We start from the raw sequence: 23826 nt of genomic DNA, 5'->3' as shown, positions 1-23826 counted from the left end.
GGGGAGTTAGTGAAGGAAAACCTACGTCACCTGTCAAGTAATGAGTTAAAAGACTATGTTCTAACCTGTTGCTTGAGTGCAGCCACGGTCATGTAAGGAAAGACTTTCACTGTGACACAACAGGACGACGAAACATCCTCCACTACCACAGATAAACTGCAACACAGACACGGCGCTATAAGTTGCAAAAACACAAAACCTGGAAGCAAGAACTCCTGAGCCCGACACTCCTCCCTCCTCACCTGAGCGCTCCCTCTGCGTAGCTCTTTTCAGAGAGCTGAATGGCCAGCGCTGCTTTTTGCCGAGCCAGAGCCGACGCGTGCTGTGAAGCGGCCTGAGTGTCGCCGGCTTCAATCGCCCTGGCGAGCTCCAAGCACAGCTCCTCTAAAATAAAATAAAAACACAAAGAACGTTGAAGAGTGACATTTTTAGAGCACACAGAGAAAGAGGTAAACAGATAAACCCACCAGTGAGCGGCAGCGAGGCTGAGCTCCACTGCTCCGTAGCTGCTGCTGCTGCGTCGTCGTGTCTGCCGTCGGATTCACATGTGTTGATATTTGCAACTGTCAAGAGGAGAAACATACACGGTGTTTCAAAAGTGGTAAAAACAGGCTGTTGTCAACACGCTCCAGTATGAATAGATATCACATCAGGATCATCTGGACTACATTGACTGAAATATTCAATATAATCTGATGAAAAATGACATTTGACACGAGACTAGACAAGACTAAAATAGAAAATAGCTGACAAAATGAAAAGAGAACATTTTGACTAAATTAAATCACTTTTCAGTCTAACAATCCGTTACATTTTCAACATCTGTCCTTTTCAACAGAAATCACATCTGGTCGTGAATAAAGCAGGTCGGGCAGTAAAGAAATCGTCAAACTGACCTCGATGCGCCTCTCTCAGGGAGGACATCACCACCGTGGCCCACTCCTCGGCCTCGCGGTCGCAGCGGAAGTTGAAGCGGATGCAGTCGTGAGGCGGAGCAGCGAGACGCATCTCGTGGGAGCGAGGGGATTTGACCTCGTACTGCACCGAGCGCAGATCAAACTCCGCGATGAACTGAGAGGGAAAAACAGAAAGGAGTTCATCTCAAACGGCTCAGTTGTTAGGCATAAACAACTTCAATTAATAACTTTTACAAAAATAAAAACACAGAAAACGTTTGTTAAAAGTCAATTAATCCAAATTCAAAAGTTCTAGTTGTTTGATTTTAAGTCCAGTGGGCTTTGGAGGGCTGCAACTATCTTCATTACCATCTAATCTGCTCATTATTTTTTCAATTAATGGATTATTGTTTAGTCTTTATAATGTCTTAAGTCCAGGGTGACATTTTAAATGTAGACTTTCATCAAACCAACAGTCAAAAATTCAAAAGATAATCAATTTACTAGCAAATCAATAGATATTCATATAATAAAGTATCAAATACGTGCATATTAGTTTCCCGTTTGTGGACTAATCCATTAATCATCTGATCATTTTGACTCTAAAGCATGAAGGCAGCTTTGGGCATTTGCAATTACGACCTTTTCTTCAGCATCTATATCCATTACATTTGTTATGAACACGGAAAACAGATGAAGTACAAAATGTGGGTGAAAACTGCAATACACTTTGCAAGAGTATTAGCATGAGAAAAGGATATAATCCCCCGACAAATGAAAAACACATAACCTGCCCTCTAACGTTCACCGCGGCTCCATCAGGGCGCTGGAGTCTGTTGTGGGAAGAAGAAAGCAGCAAAGAGGGATTCTCCTCCTGCCAGAGAGTCTATTTATACTCTGATGTGATTGTGTGCGAACAGTCTGCCAGCTCAGACAGACGAGCTGAAAGAAGCTGGGATCAAAGTGAAAGTATGCAAATGAAGAAGCGTCTCAGTGTCGGGGGGGGTTTCTGTCTGCTTTGAGATTCTACAAAGATGAAAAGCCCAAAACCGAAGCCCGTCAGATGTTTTTTTTAGGATCACGGCAGAATAACGAACGTGTCAAAACAAAGCGAGTAAAGTTTGGAATTTGGGGAGACAGACAGAGTTCAATGTAAGGTCAACTTCACACACAATCAAGAACGCCCGTCTGCAGGGAATGCACAGTAATCAACCCTAATACTGAGAGAGAAGAAGAACTTTCTTGTACTGAAATGTGTCTCAGTGGGGCTTGTTTTACCTCAGAGGGATAGTTCAGTGGGGTTGTATGAGGTACTTGAAGTATCACTACAGTAGATTGTGGTCGTCATGCCCCCAGTTTAGAGAAACAGACAGGAGGACCAGCACTGAAGCAAAGTACTGCCGTGTGTGTGCGCTGTATTTGGAATATTTTCACTGCTTTACGTTGCAGTCAGAAGCCTTTTGACGGGGAACTGAAGCCACTACATCGTCCTCTTCAAAGCCACCAGACTTCTTTGACAAAAACAGTCCTTCTACCTCACAGAACACGGGCGTTGATGGTCGACCGCTGCCTCGATCCGTTAGTTTGTTTGTGTTTTAAAGGGTTAGTTCAGATTCACCAAAGTCACACAAGCAAACTAAACAAACGTGGAACAGCAACGTTCATGTTCTGAAAGGTAAAAGTAATGTTTTTGTCAATGGAGTCCGGTGGCTTTGATGAGAGCATATAAATGTAATATTAAATTAATACAGATTTTATAAAGTGGGCCTTTTTTTAGGTGGCTAACATATGTTTTGTTGCTGACCCCGTCCACAGCCGTACATTGCTCTGCTTCCTTACTTCCCCAAAATATACATATCGTTCTTAAAGATTTTTTGAGGGTCCTGGGCCGCAGCGGTAATCCTTCCAAATATGAAGTTTATCTGAGAAGCTTTAACCAGCAAATATTTGGAATCAAAAAACTAAAGTTGATATTAAAATGGTAGCAGATCACTTTTCTGTGATTTGAATAATTGGCTCACGGTTTCCCCTCTGGAGACGTTACAGCAGACACAGTATGTGGTGAGAAGGATCCAGATACGACTCCATCATGTCAGATCAACCGACACATGCTTACTTTTGATAGTTATCGGTCATTTTGGTATTTAAAAAGGCTTTCCACCATTTTGACTGATGAGGATCAGTTTGCCTGTCAAGAGGAGAACTACTCAACCTGTTAAAACAGTTAAAGTCGGAGGAGCGCGTCTGTCTCAGACGGAAACATTTTAACAGCTAGTCTGCTAATGAAGGGTAGAGTTTGAAAGACGTTTACTAGGAATTACAAGTTGGGATACTTCAGCCTCTGTTGCTTCAATGGTGACCACATAACAAAAAAAAACAATCTTTCTTTTGTGAGTCCACGACTTTAAAGAGGTTCAATACTAAATCGTTTAAATGCTCCTTTAACAGGTAGGCCTACCACACTGGTGGCTCTAGAAGGCTTTAATGCTCTTTAAAGAGAAACTCGTCACTTTTCACAGATATTTACCACTCGCTGCAAATGAAATGTTAGGTCTGAGGGGGGCGCCAAAGGAATCGTGTGTTACATCAAGAGATGTCATCCTCTGAACAGAGGAACATCTCAACTCGTCAGACTCAGCTTTATGGTGTGATGCTTAAAAAGTAACTGAATTAAAAATATTATCATATTTAATATATTGTAAAAACATCAATAATATTTTACGTAGTCATATCTTATTCATATTAATTTCATGTTCTCTGTAATATTGTGATATTTTAATATTATATCGGTGGAGGCTTCAAATAAGCCCAGTTGGCTTTTTGCCTCTTCCTGCTCTGTGATATTATTCATCTCTGTTATGTTTGTTTATTTTTATTTTATTGTTTAAATTGTGTAAAATAAAGAAATAAGCTAAACTAAACACATGTTAACATTGACATTTCTTACGACCATTTCATGATTGAAAACAAACAAACTATTGTTTCAATCAGTCCTAATCTTACAAGGCCGATGCTGAGATAGAGTCGACCGTTTGGGAGTAATTTAAATAATATTAACACCCTCTCTGGGTCCTGGAAGTTAAGCTATCAGCATTATTACAACATGGTGGATCAGTGTTAATGACTCTGGTCGGTAGAAATGTGCTTTCATACACTGTGACCAGAGTGTGTATGTGAAGCATTAGATTTTCTCAGATGATAGAAATAATTTGAAGGGAGGACATTCAACAACACAAAGAGTGATAAGTGTCATGACACTTGCTTTATAAGCTTGTCATGCTGCATGTGACCAATACAAGGCCTCGCCTGTAAGAACATTCTCTGATGATGTTATGATTCTAATAAACCTGAATGTGTAGTAGTTATGGGAAGACCGAAAATGAAAGTGAAACTAAAAAAAGAAAACCCTCTTAACTACAGTATTGGTAACTAAAAACAATGTCTCCATCATACAATAGATCCTCAGAGTAGTTGGAGGAATGTATCGGATGGTGTGTGAATGAAATCTGGTGTGATTTTATCCCTAAATCTGAATCTGTGGAGCTGGATTGTAGTGATCCATAAAATGGCGTGTTCAGGCCTTTACTGGTATAAAATATGAATGTGACTCAGGAAGGTGGTTCATCATAAGCATATGTAAGCGGGTAACGACAGCACACCTTGTAAACAACACATGTGTACGTGTGAAATCTCACCACACTGCGGTTTCCGCTCGTGTCTCGCAGCGCCAGTCTGAACTCTCCGGCCCGGCTCGGGTCCATGCTGAGCTGGAGCCGCAGAGCCTCGCTGCCTGCCCCGGGGAGGCACAGGGGCCGGATCCCGGAATGGCACACCGAAACCCGGACTGACATTAAAACAGTACTACAGCACGGCGTCAGCGCAGGCCCGCCGCCGCATGCAGCCTGTTGGGACGGGGCAGGGACCGGGGTCGGGGGAGCCCAGCCGCCGGAGCTGAGCGCCATGTCCGCGGACTCCAAAAGGCAGAGTGAGGATGTCTGAAGCCCCGCGGCAGGTGTTACTGCTGCCCCGCTGCTTCTGTTTGGTTCACCGATGTCTGAAGAGAGCGCGTTTCTTCGCGGGCAGGCTGTCGTTGTCTCCTCGCCCCGCGAATTCTTCCATAGCTACCCGACCCGAGTAGACCGGAGTGAAATAAAAACAAAACAGGAAGTGCGGCGGTACGTCTTTTATTTATGTCCGTGGAGAAACTTGGCCGTGAAACATCCGGACATAATAAAGCACTTCTCAAAAGGATATTAAAAAATACAGTCGAAGAAATATAGTGTTTATATATTAATTTCAATTTAATTTTGTTTGTTTTTTGAACGGCAGAACAACAGAAGAAAACAGCTGTAGATTAAAATAACCACTAACATTTGTTTAAAAACCAGAATAATCATTTTGAATTATAATGAGGCTTAATTAGTTAATAAAATGACACATGAATGGCTTACAATTAATCTATTTTACAATGAAGGCCACCCTAAGACAGATATTATGATATTCCAATGAATACTTTGGACTCCCATCTACACATATCTCCTGACTGGAAAGAGCATTAATTAACATATGATTTCAACAATTTCTATTCATTTTATTGTAATAAAAAGAAAGACATTTCACTTTTCTGTGGTTCTTTGTCTAAGTTTGTGGTACAGTAACAACTACTGTAGCCAGTTTCTGAAATAGGGGGAGGGGGATCCCTGAAAGACTCAATTGCAAAATTGAACTTGCAATTGTCACTAAAATGTCTTTTGAAAGCTTACTAATCCCCAGGATTCATTACTCCAGAAGCTGCCAGGCAGAACTGCAACAGGTTGCGTGACGCGAGCATGTCTTCATTTGTGTGAGTGAATCTAATTGGTAATTTATTACCAACTAACTGTAATTTATTTATAGACATTTTGTGATCACCTGAGAGAAATGCATTGCAGTAATTGAGCTTAATGTAATAAATGGGGAAGTCTCAGAGAAGGTACTTGTAGTTTCAGCAGGTGTCACGTACAGTCAGGACCAAGAGTAAACATATATGAGAAAGGCAAGGCAAGGCAAGTTTATTTGTATAGCACATTTCAACAACAAGGCAATTCAAAGTGCTTCACATAAAACCATTAAAAGCATCAAAACATAAGGCAAAAGAAAAGCAGATTTAAAAACAATTAAGAACATTCATTGAAACATTAAAAACAGTCATTAAAACACTAAAAAGCAGTGTAAGAAATAAAATACAGTAGTAAAATGCAGAAATTGATTAATATCGTTGAATGTGGTTCAATTAAAGGCAGCAGCAAACAGAAAAGTCTTCAATCTTGATTTAAAGGAGCTGAGGGTCTCAGCAGACCTGCAGCTTTCTGGGACTTTGTTCCAGATATGTGGAGCAGAAAAACTGAACGCTGCTTCTCCATGTTTAGTTCTGACTCTGGGAACAGAAAGTAGACCAGTCCCAGACGACCTAAGGGGTCGGGATGGTTCATAAGGCAGCAGCAGATCAGAGATGTATTTTGGCCCTAAACCATTCAGTGCTTTATAAACCAACAGCAGGATTTTAAAGTAAATTCTTTGTTGGACAGGAAGCCAGTGCAAAGACCTCAGAACTGGAGTGATGTGATCCACTTTCTTGGTCTTAGTGAGGACTCGAGCTGCAGCGTTCTGAGAAAGTACGATTCAATTCCATACTGACAAGGCAGGTTGTCACTAATCTGCACTGACTGTTAATAAGACACCAACTGCCACATATCTTCCATGTAAATGTTTAACTAGAAATCCTGTCTACATGCAAATAATTAAACTTTCAGCAAGTACAGCGAGACACAGCTCAGCAAGACAGTCACTGGTCTGAGAGAAGTGCAGAATAATTATCTAGAATGTCTGTCCTGCAGGAGATCAGTCCAAATGCGAAGAACATGAAGTTACAGTATGCAGTCTTAGCCAGACGAGCAAACCAGATCAAGGAAGAGCTCAGTCAGGTAAAGCTATAAAAAGTTATTGACACATTTACAATATGGATTCAGGATTAAGCTTTCCAACCTGTGCTTGTGCTTTTAATTCACCTGTCCACAGGGAATGAGAAAGCCATACAAAGAATTGATAGATGTCTGCATGGGCGACCCGCACAGAGCCGGTGTGAAGCCTCTGACATTTGTCCGACAGGTAATTAGTGACCTTCAAAGATCTGCAAACTGTATTAAAACTGCGCGTGCAGGTTAATGCATCTTCTTTTGGCTAAAAGTCTCTATCTTACTCTAATGCCTTCATGTTTTGCAGGTTCTTGCCGCATGTATTTACCCTCAGCTTGTGGACAGCGACAAACTGCCAGTGGACGTCAGACAGAGGGCTCAGATGCTGCTTAAGGCCTGTGCTGGAGGGAGCGTCGGTAAGAGCAGTGTATGTGGTATTAAAATGAAAATGTATAAGAGTCAGCTCACTGAAATTACAAAAGAACAAACAAACACAACTCAGTGTCTACTGCCATGCTAATTGTGTTTAGTGTGATATTTAAATCTTTTGAAAACGACAAACAAAATTCAATTCACATTTGTGGTAATAAAGTGGCGGCAGTAATCTTAGACACAGACATGTTAAAGTCGGGCAAATGAAGGCAAAACTGTCTGCAGACCATCATATGTATGTAAGTGAGTTTTTCTTTTTGCAATTTGGATAGATTCAAGTTATGATTTTTTTTTTTGTTTTCCTTTTTTGGCTTACATTTAAGCGAAGTTGATTTAAGTTAATTGAATAAAAATTCAATCATTTGATTGTTTCAGTTTCTCAAATGAGAGAATATGTTGCTCTGTTTGGTTTTATATCATTTGGTGTTTTGAATTGTTGGTCAAAATAAAACAAAAAAAAAGTTATTTGAAAATGTTTTAGGTTATATTGATCTTCATTCTTTATTGTTCACTAATTCTTTACTGACCAAAAATGAATTGATTTTGAAAATAATCGTTAGTTGCAGCCAGTTAAGACATTACATATATAAGAGGTGGAAATAAACATGACAATACTTAAGACTACTGTATATAAATGCATTGAGAAAATATTTGTGCAACTCCAGCAGTGATGTGTGTCGCCTACTCTACATACTATAAGCGTAGATGTATAAGTAAAAATATGATTACTGAATACAATAAAAATACAAATGTATGGTATGTCTAAAGAAATACTGTAAACACACAGTATATGTAATATTCCCACTCTATAAAATACTATGAAATATATGTAATAGAAATAGAAAACATGGTATGATATAGCTTATAATATAGAGATAAAAAAACAAAAATATTACAATAATAATATGCTGCTCTACAGTGTCACCTCAGCTGTCCTGTGTTACTTCTTCAGGTGCTTACACTGCCACAGCGGGTATTTCACAAATACTTCACAGAATCTCCGAATTCATAACGAGACGAGACGGCGGTGCTCCATCTTACCCTGAAAACATTTACATCAGCCCCGGCTCACAGTGGGCACTCATGGTAACAATCATTATCACGGACATGTTGTAATATTACGTACTGTCTCCTCCTCGTCTTCGAGTTAACATTAACATCTTCTCCTGTGCTTATTAGAATATTCTCAACGTCTTGGTGAACAGCAAGGCTTCACCCAGAACAGGTGTGCTGACTCCGATGCCGTGCTACTCCACTTCCAATCTGTCCATGATCGGGCTGGGGGCAGTTGCTGTTCCCTACAGCCTCCGTGAGGAGCAGGGCTGGGAGCTGCAGGTGGAGGAGCTGCACCGAGCGCTGAAATCTGCAAAGGGAGTCTGCAAGCCTGTAGCTCTGTATGTCATCAACCCTGGGAATCCCACGGGTAGTAAAGCCTCATTAAACATGACATAAAGTATATTTTTGGTGTTTTAAAGAATATGTATCACATGATTGTGTTTTTCTGCCACGTTGCCTGTAGGTCATGTTCAAAGCAGGAAATCAATGCAAGAGGTGATCCGGTTCGCTTCAGAGAAGAGGCTCTTCCTTCTGGCTGATGAGGTGGACGTCTTAAAGCATCCTCCTCTATCCAGAGAAATTCATAAACATTGTGGAAATAAACATTTGAATATTCTGTGTGTTCATCTGCACAGGTCTATCAGGACTGTGTTTATGGGGAAAAAAGTGAGTTTGTCTCTTACAAGAGGGTTCTGTCAGAGATGGGTCCTCCTCTTTCAGACACAGTGGAGCTGGCCTCCTTCCACTCGGCATCCAAAGGCTTCATGGGAGAGTACGTCAATCCTGATGAGTCGCTGAAGTTGTGCTAGGTGGTCCTCACAAAAGTCGCAGAAATGCAATTTAAGACAAAGGCCTAGTTGTAATTAATAGAAAGTTAATTCAAGACCTTGGAAACAGTAGCTGGCAAAATAATCTCACCTCAAGATTGACGAGACAAGAAGTCCTTAAAAGGGTCGTATTTTTCCTTTTAGCTGCAGTGCTATTTATCAATCTAGATGGGTTTGGTGTGAGAGTCCTAGTGTTGGAGATACCGACCATCTCTCCAATATAATGGGACAAAAAGCACCAAAAAATACTTTTGAAAAACTCAACAGCAATGTCTCTTTCCAGAAGTCATGACCTCGTTACTCAAGATAATCCACAGATCTTGTTGTGAGAGTTTCCAAATGTATTTTTGACCCTTTGAGCACCGCAAGCCAAGTGTCATAGAGTCCCATTATATCGGAGAGGAGGCCGTCATCTCTACGGCCGATATCTCCAAAACTAGGCAACTCGCATCAAAACAATCTAGATTGATAAATAGCACAACAGGTGAGTAAGACATTTTTTTATTTTAGGGTGGACTGTCCCTTTAAAGTGCCTCAAAAATGGAAACTTTGAGATCTACAAAAAAGATTTGACTGAGATCTCCAGAACTACTAATTGGACTCTTCTCTCTCCCACCAGGTGTGGTCTGCGTGGTGGCTACGTGGAGCTGGTGAATCTGGACCCCGCGGTCATGAAATACATCTTCAAACTGTTCTCAAAGGACAGTTGTGCACCTGTGTTGGGTCAGTTTGCCCTGGATCTGTTGACGAACCCTCCACAACCAGGAGATCCCTCATACCCACTTTACAGTGAGGTGAGACCAGAGATGAGCAGTTCAGATTACTATTTCGCAGGATGTCTAATAGCCTGAAATTCAATAATGGTTTGACATTTCTTTTGTTGTTGCCTTTAACTTCTGCAGGAGACACAACACATCCGGACCACGCTGGTTCATAATGTAAAGAGAGTCTTTGAGGTCGTCAACAGTCTGCCGGGGATCTGCTGCCAGCCCGTGGAAGGAGGAGCATTCGGGTTCCCCAGACTGCACCTTCCACCTAAAGCCATTCAGAAGGCCAAGGTTACAATACTCTCTCATAGAACCAAGTGCACACTGCAAGATCAGAGCAATATCATTATTAAAACCAATTTGTCACATATCTGAGGGAGCACTTCTAAAATATCTTACACCTTCGGCTATTTTAGGAAATGGGAATGCAACCAGATGTCTTCTACTGCATCAAACTACTGGAAGAGGCCGGTGTGTTCGTCGGTCCTGGTTGTGAATATGAGCCAAAGGAAGGCACCTACCACTTCAGGTACATCATGTAAACCAAGCATCGTTATCCTGAATGAAAACAACCTTAAAACCTCCTTTCTTTCTGCAGGTTTTGCATTATGGTCCCTGAAGACGTTATGGAAGAACTGCTGAGGCGCCTGAGCAGCTTTCACACACAGTTTATGAAAGATTTTTCTTAAACGGCCGACGGTGGCTAAGTGGGGAGCAGTGCCGTCCTTCAATCAGGGGATCGGCAGTTCGATCCCCGACTCCGGCATCACTAGTCGCATGTCGATGTGTCCTTGAGCAAGACACTTAACTGCAAAATTGCTCCCATAGCTGTGCCTACGGTGTGATAGAATCTGAATTGTAAGTCGCTTTGGATAAAAGCGTCCGCTAAATGACTAATGTAAAGGTTAATATGCAACGATTTCCTAAAGTACAATATATAATCCCTCTCAATCATCACTTATGGTCCACTAGAAGTGTGTGGTGCTGTTTGTATCTACAGAGACTCTGCCTGTATTCTCTTTTCTTCTTCTGCTGCTGTGTTCGGGACGTTTCGGTAAACACTAGAGTTATTTTCTGTTCTCACTATCTGCAGCTCAATAATTCATTCAAACAATAAAAGAGATCTGATCATTTTTCTCATGTTGGCATTTTAATATTTATTGCAATAAATACGACATCATTTATTGCATGCAGTCTGTTTTAATGACCTTTAGGCAATGATCCGAGAGTTCTGGGTAAAATTCAACTTCTGCTTTTCAGAAAGCAAATACAAATGCAGTAAACCACAGTCCAAACTCCAAACCAATGGATTTCCTCACACCATATAGGAGTTTATGATTTACCTTAACAGTAACTGTAGCAGACAATAGTCCACTCTGGGTTTCTGCTCTTCAAGTCAAGTATTGACTAAGTACTCAAGTTCTTCCTTTAAAGAAAACAACATATAAATGGGACACCATCAACCTCTTTGGTTTGTCTGTACCAGCCAGCAGATCCAACGTACTCGGGTACAAGGTGCTCAGCGTCATCAATCCACCTCGCTGTCACTGTCGTGGCTCTGAGCCGAAGAGTCAGAGTCTGTATTGTTGAGCAGCTCCACGAGTAAGGCGATGAGCTTTCCGTCTTGAGAGGAGTTGGCGATTGCGTTGCTGGGATTGTTGAGGTTGCGGTACAGCATGGTCTGAATGGAAGTGCGTAGCTCCCACAGCAGCTCCCAGGTCTTAGTTGACAACTCGCAGCGCACCAGAGAGCGTCCAGGAAATGACACTTCCACTCGGTCTCCCTTCACTGGGACATGAGAGAGAGTTATTCATGAAGAGACGAGCATTTACTGGAAATCTAAGAGGGTGATAACATTCAAAGGGTCCAGAGTGTACGATTCAGGGGGAACTATTAGCGGTAATATGGCACTACTAATAAGTGTCTGACATGTTGCAAAATGATCTTTTAAATTGACAAACATTATGCATGTAATTCATTTCTGAATTGGACCAGGATCAAGAAATTATTTGTCTCTCTAGCGTTGACTTTTCTTTCCTGAAATAGGGTCCAATGGTGGTCTACCGGAAGGGGCCGGACTTTGCCTCTCTATTAAACCTCTTTCAATAGACAGCAGTACGTGTCCTACCTGTCTCTGTGATATCACAGTCTGTGAGCAGCAGCAGGGCGAGTGGATGGACTGTAGAAGAGTCTCTGATGAAAACGTTCCCGTTGGACTGGATAGCGCTGAAAAAGGTCAACCAGCGACTCGGGAGCTCTTCTTTTCCCCTACAAAACAAAACAAGACAATAAGTTAAACACGCAGAACGAAAGTCACAACAAACTGCTGTAGTTGAATTTTGGAGCGTTTTCAGACCTGTTGACTGAGGCGCGGTGAAGCACCACCGGCCCATTGTGCGTGCGGAAACACATGCTGTTGGGGCGAAAGCGTCCTCCTTTGGTCACAAGTCCTTTCTTCACCTGAGGAAAAAAAAAAAAAAGTTTTTTTTTTTTTATCCTTGTGATGCTGGAACGTATAATGTTGGCTTTGACCCCGACAGCTGCAAGAAGGTTTTAGAAAGACAACCGTAGCAAAAAATGGATCAACTTATAAACAACTTCAGCACAGAAATAGACAATTAAAGACAAACCTTCATCCTTACAGTAAGAGCTCATGTTTAAATCTCACAATGTTGCTTTAACCTTTGATGGCGCAGAGCAGAAGAACAGACTGGTCTGTTGCCACACGTACCTGAATGAGGTTGGGATAGAGTCCGGCCAGCAGCACAGCTTTAAGCAGCTCGTCCTGGTTGCTGTGCTCGTTGTAGAGAGAATTGGAACGCTGGCACTCGCTGGCACGAGTCACCAGCTCGGCTTCATTCAGGTTGTCGCTGAACTGAGAGATGAGACCTGCAGCACAAGAACAGAAACAGTTTTGTGAAAAGTAAAAAAAAAAAAAAAAAAAACGGGTAAGAAGAAGTGATTTAAGATGCAGACAATGTACGACGGAAATGACCGTGAGCGCTTCAAACTAACCATTGATGAATCGAAGGCTGAACCTGGACAAAGTGTGTTTGTACAGATACTCATCCCGGTCCTCCCGGTCCCCCTCATGCTGAAGTCTCCTCCAGCCCAGCACAGCTCGAATAAACACCAGATAGTCGCTGTAGCTGGAGCGGCTCAGATTCCCTTTGACCTGGACAAACAGAACCCAGACGACTGAATGGTACCGAACTCTAATTTATTACACTTTGTGCTGTTTTCCCAAAGTCAGATCTGTTCTTTTAAAACATCTCACCTTGTTGACGAGGGCTCTGTTCTGGAGGCTGTTGTAGAAAGGGTCTCTGGTCAGACAGGCCGCCACAGACAGCATGGGCAGAACACATCTGAACATGGCACTGAGGACCAGCACTTTGCCCAGACGAGGGTCACACGACATGCAGGAGACACGCTCTCCTAAAGGCGTCAGGGTTTCCGTCTTGTCCAAGACTCCTACAGAGAAAACATTGACAGCATAGACATGTCAATTTAGAGACACACACACACACACACACACACACACACACCATGGTTTAACATCTCACCATGCAATCCAGGACATCACTCACCAATGTCTTGTAGATTTCGGACAGCCTCGCTCACAGCTTCTCGCTCTGGACTGTCCAACACTTGGGATAAGAAATCTACAGCCTCCACACAAACACACACACGTCATTAAAACACAAAATAACAGATTAAAAAATACATAAAAGCCATTGTTGTTGTTGTTTCAGTACCTTGCAGTTAGGACTGTGGATTTTGGCTTGCACGACTAAACTCTCCAGCGGCGTGCGCAGGATCTCGGGGATGGGGAAGGGGGTCATGGACTCCAGCTGCTGTCGAGGGAACAGGTGGTAGGACTGTCCCGGCTGACATCGCCCTGCTCTCCCCTTTCTTTGAGTGACATTAGAATGTGATATCCAAACTGTGTCCAGACAGGAGACCTGGAAAAAAAAAAAAAAAAAACCAGATTGGACTATTCTCTCAGAGCTTAGTCTTTGCAGATGTTAAAACGGTTTACATTGAAACGTTCGATACTGACCTTAGTCCGTGGGTCATAATTGTGTTCTTTGTGAGTTCCTGCATCCACCACGTGGACGATGTCATCTATGGTGATGGAAGTCTCTGCAATGTTAGTGGCGAGGACGATCTTCCTCTGGCCCACTTGGGGGCGCTGGAACACCGCCTGCTGGTCTGACACTGATAAACTGGAATGCACTAAAAGAAAACGGGTAAATGAAATGATAAATCTCTACACTTAGAGGACAAAAGACCAGTCTTTGTACATCTGTCGGCGCTCTCTTACATGGTAAGATCATCTGTGAGCCGGAGGAAAAGTGTGGCCTCCCCTCCAGTTTCTCTTGAACAGCCCTGATGTCCTGCCATCCAGGGAGGAAACACAACACCGCACCTGAAGCATGAAGGGATTTCAAGTTAGGGTCAAAACGGGCTTCTTATATGAGACAGTCACACTTGGAGTTAACAAACGTATAGATCCTTTGCTGTTGTGTTTAGTTACTGCTTGTCTCTCAACATGTTAAGCTACATATTTAGATCCCTCTTTTCAGAATGAGTCAGAAAAAGATGAGTCTGTTGGTTACCTGGCTCTCCACATCTGTCAATATGCTCGATTACATCAGCTACTAAATCCGCATCTGGCGTGACATCTTCTCTTCCTCCCTTAAACAAGATAAAATACAAAGTCATGAGAACACAAGACAAGAGAAAATAAACTTTACACACTGAAGTGGAGACACTTTACAGACTCCAGTCTCACCCGCTTGTCTGTCTCCACTCTCTTTTGCGCTGGCAGCGGGCGTCCCATCTCACTCAGCACGTCCTCCAGGTATTTTTCCTTCACCGGGTGCATGAATCCGGGCACTTTAACAATTGGGCAGCCCCCAAAGTACTCGGACAGCCTCTGCTTGTCCCCGGTGGCGCTCATAAGCACCACTCGTAGGTCGGGGTTCTCCTTTAGGCTGGAGCGCAGCAGGGCCAGCAGCAGGTCCGTGTTGACGTCCCTCTCGTGGACCTCGTCCACCACCACGTGGCTGATTCCCTTCAGGGACGGGTTGGACTGCAGCTTCCTCAGCAGGACGCCCACTGTGAGGAAGAGCAAGGCTCCTCCGCTGCGCTCTGGTGGTCGGCTCTCGAGTCTCACCTACGCACAGGAAAGTATTACTTCTTTACAAACATATTCATTCACTAATGTGAATAACCTTAATATCGATGGTATAGCAAAGGAAGGAACAAGCTCTACTAGTTGAACTGCTCCCTCTAGAGAGGCTAAAGCTGATTGTAAACTATAAACTTGTCTCTACCTGATATCCCACAGAGGATTTCAGAGCTGGACCCATCTCATGAGCAACACGTTGGGCCACGGACACGGCGCTGATCCGGCGAGGCTGGGTCACCAGGACGTTGCACGTGGCCCCCTCGCCACCTCTCACAGACTCCTCCAGCAGGAAGCGAGGGATGCGGGTCGTCTTCCCACATCCCGTCTCACCGGCGATCACAACCACCCGGGACGACTGCACCTCGGAGATCACACGCTGACGGTGGGCATCGACCGGGAGCACCACACTCAGCCCGGGGCTCACCCTCTCCCACTCCTCCTGCAGGTGGGCGCTGAGCTGCCGAGCCTCGTGTTCGGACAGATGTCTGTACGGCCGGCCTGTGATGGCGTCTGTCAGGTTCTCCTCTTCCTCCTCATCCTCCTGGTTCACCGCCTGCTGTCCTCTGGCCTCTTCTTCCTCCCAAAGCTTCTGTACCTCTGTTGCCACTGGGTACTTTTATAAAAAGATGAGGCGTTATTTTTTTACATAGCATTAATACATCACGGCCAAAAGGCATGTGAACCCTCAAACATTACAAAAACATGGGCATAGCTTCTATAGCAGGCTTTTGGAACCTGGCTCCAGAGAATTGAGCCACAAGAGCATTAGGTGCTGATGCTGGAGGACATTTTTTATCATTAAAAGCATATTTAAAGGCTGCAAAATTGAAATCTGTTATCTCCGTTTTAAAGTATAGGCTACTGGGCTATTAACCTTTAAAGCACCAGACTCCCTTTTGTCCATGTAGTGCCGATACACATGATAAGAAAATACCCGTCTTTTTCACGTGAGGTGAAGACTGACCTGTGCGAGGTACTCTCTCATGTGCTCCTCCAGGTATTCTGGGACTTCCACGGGGAGGGGGCGTCTCTCTCGCTCTCCCGCCTCCCTCACCTTCTGTCGGTGGTACTTGGCGTGAGTCAGCGGGTTGTTGTCTTTATCCAGCAGCTCCAGCTCCTGGAACCCGGGTGACACGATGCAATGTCTTTAACACGGCTCTAAACACATAGGTGAAGGTATAGTCGTTTTCCCAAAAAATAGTCCTCACCTTCAGTTTCATGCAGGCCAGAGCTGCAGCCGTCCTCTCTGCCAGCACTCGGTTTCTCGCCGTGGCGGAGAACGTCATCTCCTCTGGCCAGTGCAGCGTCAGGTCACACTTCTTCAGCTTTCCTCCTGTTATTTTGAACTGAATTATCTCCTGTTAGAGGACAGAGAATGACAGACGGTTTAGAATACACGAGTTAAGAGCTTCGCTTTCATTGTGCAATGGACGGGAGCTACCAACCCTGATTCTGTTGGATGACGTGGCCACCTGGATGACCCTGGTGAGGAGAGATTTAGGTTGTGGAAACAGGGAAAGAGCTTCAGAGATGGTGGGGGGGTCTTCTTTGGGGGGAAGCCATTGTTCCGGGTCATCTGCTTTCGCTTTAGGCACAAGGACATTTTCTGTCCACGACTCTTCCTCGTTATCATACAGTTGAGATTGTAGCCCTCCACTTCCCCTGCCAGCTCCCCTCTTTGGGAGCTGATTATTTTGACCAATGACACCCATTTCCTGTGCACAAAGAGAGAGGAAGGGGTCAAATACCACTACAGGCTGGTAAGACAACATGGAAATGTGTGTCTGCTCGTTACAGTCGTACTCTGAGCTTGAAACAAGCAGCAGCTGCAGCAAATCGCTCTGCATCGATCTTCTTGGAGGCGAAACCTTCCTCTTCGATCTTGCAGGGCCACAGCAGAGTGACAGTGGCTTTCTACAGAAACAAAAGTCACAGTACAAAGCTTAAATATGTGAACCATTAGCTGGATGTGTCGTCCATCTCATAATGCTGTTCTGACCTTAACACCAGCACTGTCCGTGCAGCTGTACTGGATGAGCTGGGACAGGTCGTTGACTCCCAGTGACCGGGAGATGGTGTTATTCAAGAGACCTTTAGGATCTGGAAACTCCTTCAGGAGGTTTGGGCTCAAGTTATCTAACCAGGTAAAAAAACACACACAGTGAGGTTAACGGTATCTTATATCCACTTTAAACTCAGGTTAACTGGAAGGAAAAGACACAGAAACATGAGCATTAACGTGGTGTTTATACACGATAGATGTCCTTGAGGTTCATCTCTGCTGCGAGCTGTCACCTGTTAGCTAACCGCTAACTCTGTGCTCACCTCGTTTGGTCTGTAAATATGGTGTCCCGCTTTCCTCAAAGCTTCGCGCTTTTGTGCTGTACCACCGCATCTCTCTGCTCCAGTTGGACGCAGTTTGGCCTCCTGTATGAACACGTTTGGAAACATTATACAACGCTCTGAGTCGCACGAGTAAAACACCGGGTAGCGCCATCTTTAAACTACAATTCGTACTTCTACATTCGTACTTCTGCGGCAGCGCGCGGAAGAAGACACCGGCGATCACAGCGACACCCTGTGGTGAGGAGGGGGAATTGTTTTAGTTATATATTCATCTTCTCATGGGTGTACAAGAAAGCACGACTGAAAGTAATCCCTTGACTGCTGCATCACGTGAGGAAAAGTTGTGTAATTTACATCTCTGATAAACAATTGTTTTCAAATTAAAATATAAGGCGATTCATCAACCAGGTATTTACTTAAAAACTTTTAAGAACTTTTAATATTTTCCGATCCAGATTCCACACCTACAGGGTTGTTCTTGCTGAGCACGACATCAACAAGAAGGAGGGACCTGAACAGTTCATTATGGTGGCAAACATGTTCATCCATCCCAAATGGAACGACAACTGTGTGTCTTGTGGGTAAGTCATCATCATCGCTTCTCAACATAAACACTCCAGCGCTCCAGATCTGTGGTGAATTATTAAGAAACACAGTAAACATCAGTATACTTACCCTGAGACTGTTCGGTGAACAGCAGCTGAGTAAATAGAAGTTTTCTGTAACTCTTTATATTAAGGTCCTTGTGATAAGCCTCAGTCAAAAGGTAACAAGTCATTAAAAGATGCTTATTAACATTATTATATGTTATAAGACTATATAAGTGGCAACATAAAGACGGTAATTGTTGGATTATAACATATTCATTGACTGTAAATAACTTACTTGTTATGCAAAAACTTTACTAAGCTTTTTTGTTGTTTTATTAAATTTGATAAATACTTCATTATGTATTTATTAACAGTCACCTATATGCTTTTTGCAGCTACAAGAACAATGCCTCATTGGGGTTAATAAATCCGTTATTATGCACTTATTAATAGTTAAATAAGCTTTTTGTTATAAATGTCTTACCTAACAACAGACATGTTTATTATGCTATTATTAACCTCTATAGTCTTATTAACACCTTATAATGTTAATAAGCATCTAAGGGTCTTATTACCTTAACTACTGCTTTTTACAAGGAGCTTAATACAAAGTGTTACCAAGTTTTCTAAATTAATTCGCCAACAAACACTTTACAGTTAAATAGACTCTGAGCAATGAAAATGTACCGACATGTTTAATTATTTGTGTTTCATCCTGTTATAGGAATGACATCGCCCTGCTTAAACTGGAGACAAACGCTGTCATCAATGACAAAGTTCAGCCGGCCTGCCTGCCTCAGCACGGCGCTGCGCTCGCCCACAACCAGCCCTGTTATGTCACAGGCTGGGGTCGGCTCTACTGTAAGACCTGAAGTCTGCTAACGCCCAGCTCATGTGGAGTTAAAGTGCACTATACCGTGTAAATCTAATTTATTTTTACTCAAATGTTCAGCTGTTAACATGTCATTGTCTCTGTAGCTGGTGGTCCTCGGGCGACTACACTGCAGCAGGCCCTACTTCCTGTGGTGGATCACACTACCTGCAGTCAGAGTGACTGGTGGGGCAGCTCGGCAAAGACAACCATGGTCTGTGCAGGAGGAGAGAGCAAGTCAGCATGCCACGTGAGGAACAACCACGCAAGCTTTGTGAGAAACAAACGACACCATGTTCAGTTTACTCCAATATCTGCTGTGATCTTCCAGGGCGACTCCGGAGGCCCTCTGAACTGTGAGGGCAGCGACGGTAAGTGGTATGTGGAAGGTGTGACTAGTTTTGTGGACGGACGGGGCTGTAACACCCCACAGAGGCCCACAGTCTTCACCCGAGTGGCCACTTTCATCCCCTGGATCAGTGAGGTGAGGGAAGCCACGTGAATGGCAACCATATAATAACTATATGCCGTTTGTAAAATGTACAAACTTAATCTTGTTCTATTTTTCAGACCATGGCCCAAAACTGAAGAAGTTTCCATAACCACAGAAGTGACCGGACAATAAACTGTATAACGTCATTTAATGTTATATCTGTCTTGTATTTCATCAAAAATATTTACAGATTAAAATAAATATAGCATTCATTGCATAAAAATATATTTTAATTAGTGTTTGACGACAATGCAAGAACAGGATAAAGACAAACCAACATATACGTTCAACATAGTAAATATTTGATTATGTATTCTAGAAATACAAAGACTGCATACATTTACTGCATTTTATGTATTGTTATGTATTAAAACAGATTAAGGTCTTTATTAGGAACACATTTAGAAGTAAATTAACTGTAAATAGTAACTATATCCTTTATAATATATTCAAAAACAGAAAAGTCTAATTGAAGATAAATTTGAATACAACATGAAGAATTATTTTACCGTTGCAAATAATCAGTCAATGAAAAGACCTAACCCTAACCCTACATTTGAATACGGATTAGCTTGAAAAGAAAACAATGTTTTCATTCAGCAGCCTTGTGTTTTTTTTTAACCGTTTATAATAAGTTGTGTCCGCCAGTGCATCAGATCCTCATGACGGTGTCCAGGTGAAGAAGTCGATGCCCTGCAGCTCTTCAGGTAAGTACTGCTGCTCGACGGGGTCGCTGAAGGCCGGGTTGTATTTGTAGCCTTTCGCGTAGCCCAGCTGCTTCATCAGCCTGGTGGGGGCGTTGCGAAGGTGCAGGGGGACAGAAGGCAGAGGGCCTTTGTGGTTCCTCAAACAGGCTTTCACATTAGCATAGGCCTTGTATATATCCACAGACTTAGGTGCTCGTGCCAGATAGACTGCACACTGAGCCAGAATCACCTGTTGAGCAGTAACAGAGGTGAAAACACTGGTGTACAACTATTATAAGACTGACTGAATATCAGGTTGATATGACTCAGGTAGAGCCTACCTCACATTCGGGCATCCCGATGAAGTGACAGGCTTGAAAGGCCGACACAGCCTGAGGAAGAGCGGCGGGGTCCGCCATTCCTGAGAGAGACGTGGGGGAAAGAGACGGAGGACGTCCAGTCAGACTGCATTAAAATATACATTCTCTCGCTCACAATCTTCTCTTTCTTATTTCTACATTACAAAACAAAATACAATATAACAAACAAAACAATAGTAGAATTGGATTTCCTTGCATATTAGAAACAGTTATAACAAGCACAATAAAATATGCCTAATAAATAACAAAACATACACTCTACAGGCAACTACTGTCTAACAGAAGTTGCCTGTATAGTTAAGTATTAGCTGAATTAATTGCTTAACAACAGAGAGTGAAAGAGCTAAAAGTTCAAACAGTAAATTAATTAAATGTCATCTTAAGGATGTTAGGGCACAGCTATGCAAAGCTACACACACGATCAGTACAATATAATCAAAACCGTTAATGTCGGGCTAGTTGGCAGCTGCATATTGATCAAAATACAGTGAGTGATCAAGAATACATAAATGCAGCGATGGTGTAACGAATGGTCTCACGTACCCACGTCCTCGCTGGCGAAGCGGACCAGCCTGCGAGCCACATAGAGCGGATCCTCGCCGCCCTCCAGCATGCGGCCCAGCCAGTACAGAGACGCGTTCTCATTGGAGCCCCTCAGAGACTTATGCAACGCAGAGATACAGTTGTAATGCTCTTCACCTTTGAGTGACACACACACACACACACACACACACACACACACACACAGACAAACACATCAGTACTATGTGCTGGACAGAAGAACATGTAAAAGACGGACAAATAGAGAGCTTGGCGTTGGAAACGTCACTTGGTGGTATTTAAATATGAAATGAATAAAGTAAGGACATCTGGGCTTACCAGCTTTGTCATAGAGAATATGAGACCTCTGCAGACCTTCCTTCACGTGGTCCTCCTTCACCAGTATTTCCTCAGAACCACCTCGTTCTGATTGGTCGGGCCGGGCCGAGCTCACCCGAGCCTGAACAGCCAGCTGCAGACCATTGAGTCCTGCTCTCGCGTCACCATCACAAAGGTAGGCGATGGTGTCCAGAGCTTTTTGTTCAATGAAAATCTTTGGCCTCAAAAAAACAATAATTCACAGATATATATATATATATATATAAACAGTTTATCAGATATACTGTATCAGTGTCAATACTTTCTTTGACCCCAATTAAACCCAATAAGTCAGAAACAGAAGAAGACAACAGGCCTCCCACTCAACCAAAGCATTTTGAGTTATCTGGTGACTTACTCGTGTCCGTCTGATTGGTCTTGTTGCTTCGGATTTGCTGGATCTTGTTCCAGGACTCGGATCCCCAGCCTGGCCACGGCCCTGTCCAGGATCAGGCCCATCGCCTCCACAGAGAGCTTCTCCAGAACCAGCACCCGGCACCTGCTCAGCAGGGCAGCATTCACCTGGAAGGATGGATTTTCCGTGGTCGCCCCGATCAGAGTCACCGTCCCGCATTCCACGTGAGGAAGAAAGGTGTCCTACAGATACAGGCACGTAATGAGAGAGGGGAAGGGAGAGACCAAAGCAGACATGGGAGGGGGCAGTTAAGGCTGTAGACAGTACTTTTTATCTGAGCCAGGCTAACCATTTCCCCTTGCTTCCAGTCTTTATGCTAAGCTAGGCTAACCATCTCCTGGTTGTAGCTTCATATTTGACTGACATGAGAGTGGTATCAACCTTCAAGTCTTTCTTTAACCTATTTTTAACCGATTTCTGAAGTTGCAGATCAAACACAGATCAGAGCACGTCTGTCTGGCTCAACACTCCACCTGTTGGGATTTGTTGAAGCGGTGAATTTCATCTATGAACATGATGGTCTTCCTCTTGCACAGTCGGAGCTCGTTGTGCGCCTGCTTGATCACCTCTCGGACGTCACTGGTGGACGCGCTGGTGGCAGACAGAGTGACGAATCGAGCTGTGCCTTTCTTTTTACTGGTGCTCGAGAGTATGTGAGCCAGAGTGGTCTGAAAGACAACAAGTGATATGATCAAAATACATGGACTGGGTACATTATTAGCGCCTATATGGCAGCTTGTAACTCCAATTATTGAGCAATTTATTATAATTTTCCAGGTCATATAATGCAACGTGCTTTGAGGGCTGTATGAATCTCATCTTCACTATAAAACCTTGTTACAAGCTCCAAAAATAACATATTTAGGATGTCACCATGGGCTATAATTAAATGACACCTATTGTGTGATGGACACCTACTTTCTGACATTTTATACATTGAAAGAATAATCTATTGATCTTTTTTTTTTTTTTTTTTTTTAAATCGACAGGGAAAATAATCTACCTTGCAAGCAATTTACAATTTTCATTATTTGTCATTTCATAGACAAAGTTATTAATTAAATCAGCAGATTAACAATTTGTAGTTACAGTCAATGTTACAGACCAATGCTGCATATATTAAAGTGCAGATATGTTGTGTCTAACAGTTAAAACTATTAAAACAACAACATTTGCATACAGTTTTACAATAAAATAAGACAGAAGGGAGATGAATTTAGGATATAGATGGATGCTTCACCACCTTGCCACACCCCGGTGGTCCCCAGAGGATCAGAGATGGTATTTCCTGGGAGTCCAGAAGAGACCGGAGGAGTGTTTGCGGACCCACAACTTTATTTTGCCCAAAGTATTCCTCCAGTGTGTTTGGTCTCAGCAGCTCCGCCAGAGGCTTGTTTCCCGTCAGCAGCGTGAGTGGCGATACATCAGGTGATGCCTTCAGGGTCTGTCCGTTTAATCCAGAACTTTGGCTCTTGAGATCCTCTGCACCTTCCGGTCCCGGTTCTGCCTCGCTCGACAAATCACGTTTAACTCCCTTGTTGACTGCGGTGACAGCTGGTTGTTTACTCGAACCGTTCCGGTCACTTGGACCTGAAACGTTACTCTTGTTGTTGGTCTGAAACAGAGAAAACACCGAAGACGACGGAGCACCAGCCATGGAGGAGGTCACGGTGCTGTTGACACCGGGAGGTTCAGCCGTTAAACTGATGCGAGACTTCTTTAACGGAGGTTCGCTGTCGGTCCCGCTTTTCAGCAGACACGCGTCGAGGTGTCCGTTAATTGTGGCACACGTGAAGTCTTTTAAACATACGGGGCAATGCACCGCGTCCATCTCGGTCGCCATGTAGAATTCCCGCGAAAGTTTTGACCCCCATAAATCACGTGACCAATTTTGTTACTAGTCGACTTCCTATCTGTTGTTCGCTGTCTGTGTGCATTCACAGGCTCACGAGACGGTCCGAAATTAGGATACTTCCTGTCTAGTTTATGTTTTAGTGACAA

The 23826-nt window shown here is 43.4% G+C and overlaps 5 protein-coding genes across 7 annotated transcripts in view; 2 read left to right on the top strand and 3 right to left on the bottom strand.

The window, feature by feature from the left end:
• Window positions 1–5069, bottom strand: part of sharpin (SHANK-associated RH domain interacting protein) — a 17153-nt gene extending 12084 nt beyond the window's left edge. For 2 of the 3 annotated variants that reach the window (XM_076097692.1, XM_076097694.1), the window contains exons 1-5: window positions 4592–5068; window positions 897–1071; window positions 468–563; window positions 243–384; window positions 66–156 (exon numbers count right to left, since the gene is read on the bottom strand). In XM_076097692.1, the coding sequence (XP_075953807.1) occupies window positions 66–156; window positions 243–384; window positions 468–563; window positions 897–1071; window positions 4592–4858 (771 nt within the window). In that variant the 5' untranslated portion in view covers window positions 4859–5068. Of the gene's footprint in view, window positions 1–65; window positions 157–242; window positions 385–467; window positions 564–896; window positions 1072–4591 lie in introns of all 3 variants that reach the window. The other variant, XM_076097693.1, reaches the window with a different exon arrangement.
• A 1688-nt stretch (window positions 5070–6757) lies between these two features.
• Window positions 6758–10621, top strand: LOC142956237 (alanine aminotransferase 2). Its single transcript, XM_076097700.1, has 11 exons — window positions 6758–6859; window positions 6954–7043; window positions 7158–7266; window positions 8235–8368; window positions 8462–8705; window positions 8802–8881; window positions 8974–9110; window positions 9785–9959; window positions 10068–10223; window positions 10349–10461; window positions 10531–10621. The coding sequence occupies exons 1-11, from the start codon at window positions 6758–6760 to the stop codon at window positions 10619–10621; spliced, it is 1431 nt and encodes a 476-aa protein (XP_075953815.1).
• A 448-nt stretch (window positions 10622–11069) lies between these two features.
• Window positions 11070–17629, bottom strand: dhx30 (DEAH (Asp-Glu-Ala-His) box helicase 30). The gene is made up of 19 exons (XM_076097688.1): window positions 17452–17629; window positions 17126–17262; window positions 16930–17040; window positions 16572–16841; window positions 16335–16484; window positions 16091–16243; window positions 15272–15739; window positions 14728–15111; window positions 14552–14630; window positions 14257–14361; window positions 13993–14168; window positions 13688–13894; window positions 13520–13601; window positions 13210–13403; window positions 12948–13107; window positions 12664–12821; window positions 12289–12392; window positions 12061–12200; window positions 11070–11720 (listed from the first exon to the last, which is right to left on the bottom strand). Exons 1-19 carry the CDS (start codon window positions 17621–17623, stop codon window positions 11461–11463), a joined length of 3510 nt encoding a protein of 1169 aa, XP_075953803.1. The 5' UTR covers window positions 17624–17629; the 3' UTR covers window positions 11070–11460.
• A 121-nt stretch (window positions 17630–17750) lies between these two features.
• LOC142955979 (proproteinase E-like) lies at window positions 17751–19521 on the top strand. The gene is made up of 6 exons (XM_076097247.1): window positions 17751–17812; window positions 17928–18053; window positions 18787–18923; window positions 19041–19183; window positions 19265–19417; window positions 19504–19521. Exons 1-6 carry the CDS (start codon window positions 17751–17753, stop codon window positions 19519–19521), a joined length of 639 nt encoding a protein of 212 aa, XP_075953362.1.
• Window positions 19522–19633: 112 nt separating this feature from the next.
• On the bottom strand, window positions 19634–23737 carry wrnip1 (WRN helicase interacting protein 1). Its single transcript, XM_076098008.1, has 7 exons — window positions 23069–23737; window positions 22299–22493; window positions 21769–22007; window positions 21372–21592; window positions 21036–21191; window positions 20454–20533; window positions 19634–20362 (listed from the first exon to the last, which is right to left on the bottom strand). Exons 1-7 carry the CDS (start codon window positions 23666–23668, stop codon window positions 20087–20089), a joined length of 1767 nt encoding a protein of 588 aa, XP_075954123.1. The 5' UTR covers window positions 23669–23737; the 3' UTR covers window positions 19634–20086.
• Window positions 23738–23826: the final 89 nt, after the last annotated feature.

This window comes from Anarhichas minor, unplaced genomic scaffold (assembly GCF_050575085.1).
Source record: "Anarhichas minor isolate MPS153535 unplaced genomic scaffold, ASM5057508v1 ptg000024l, whole genome shotgun sequence".
NCBI lineage: Eukaryota > Metazoa > Chordata > Actinopteri > Perciformes > Anarhichadidae > Anarhichas > Anarhichas minor.
This window is presented reverse-complemented; position numbering and strand designations above follow the sequence as displayed.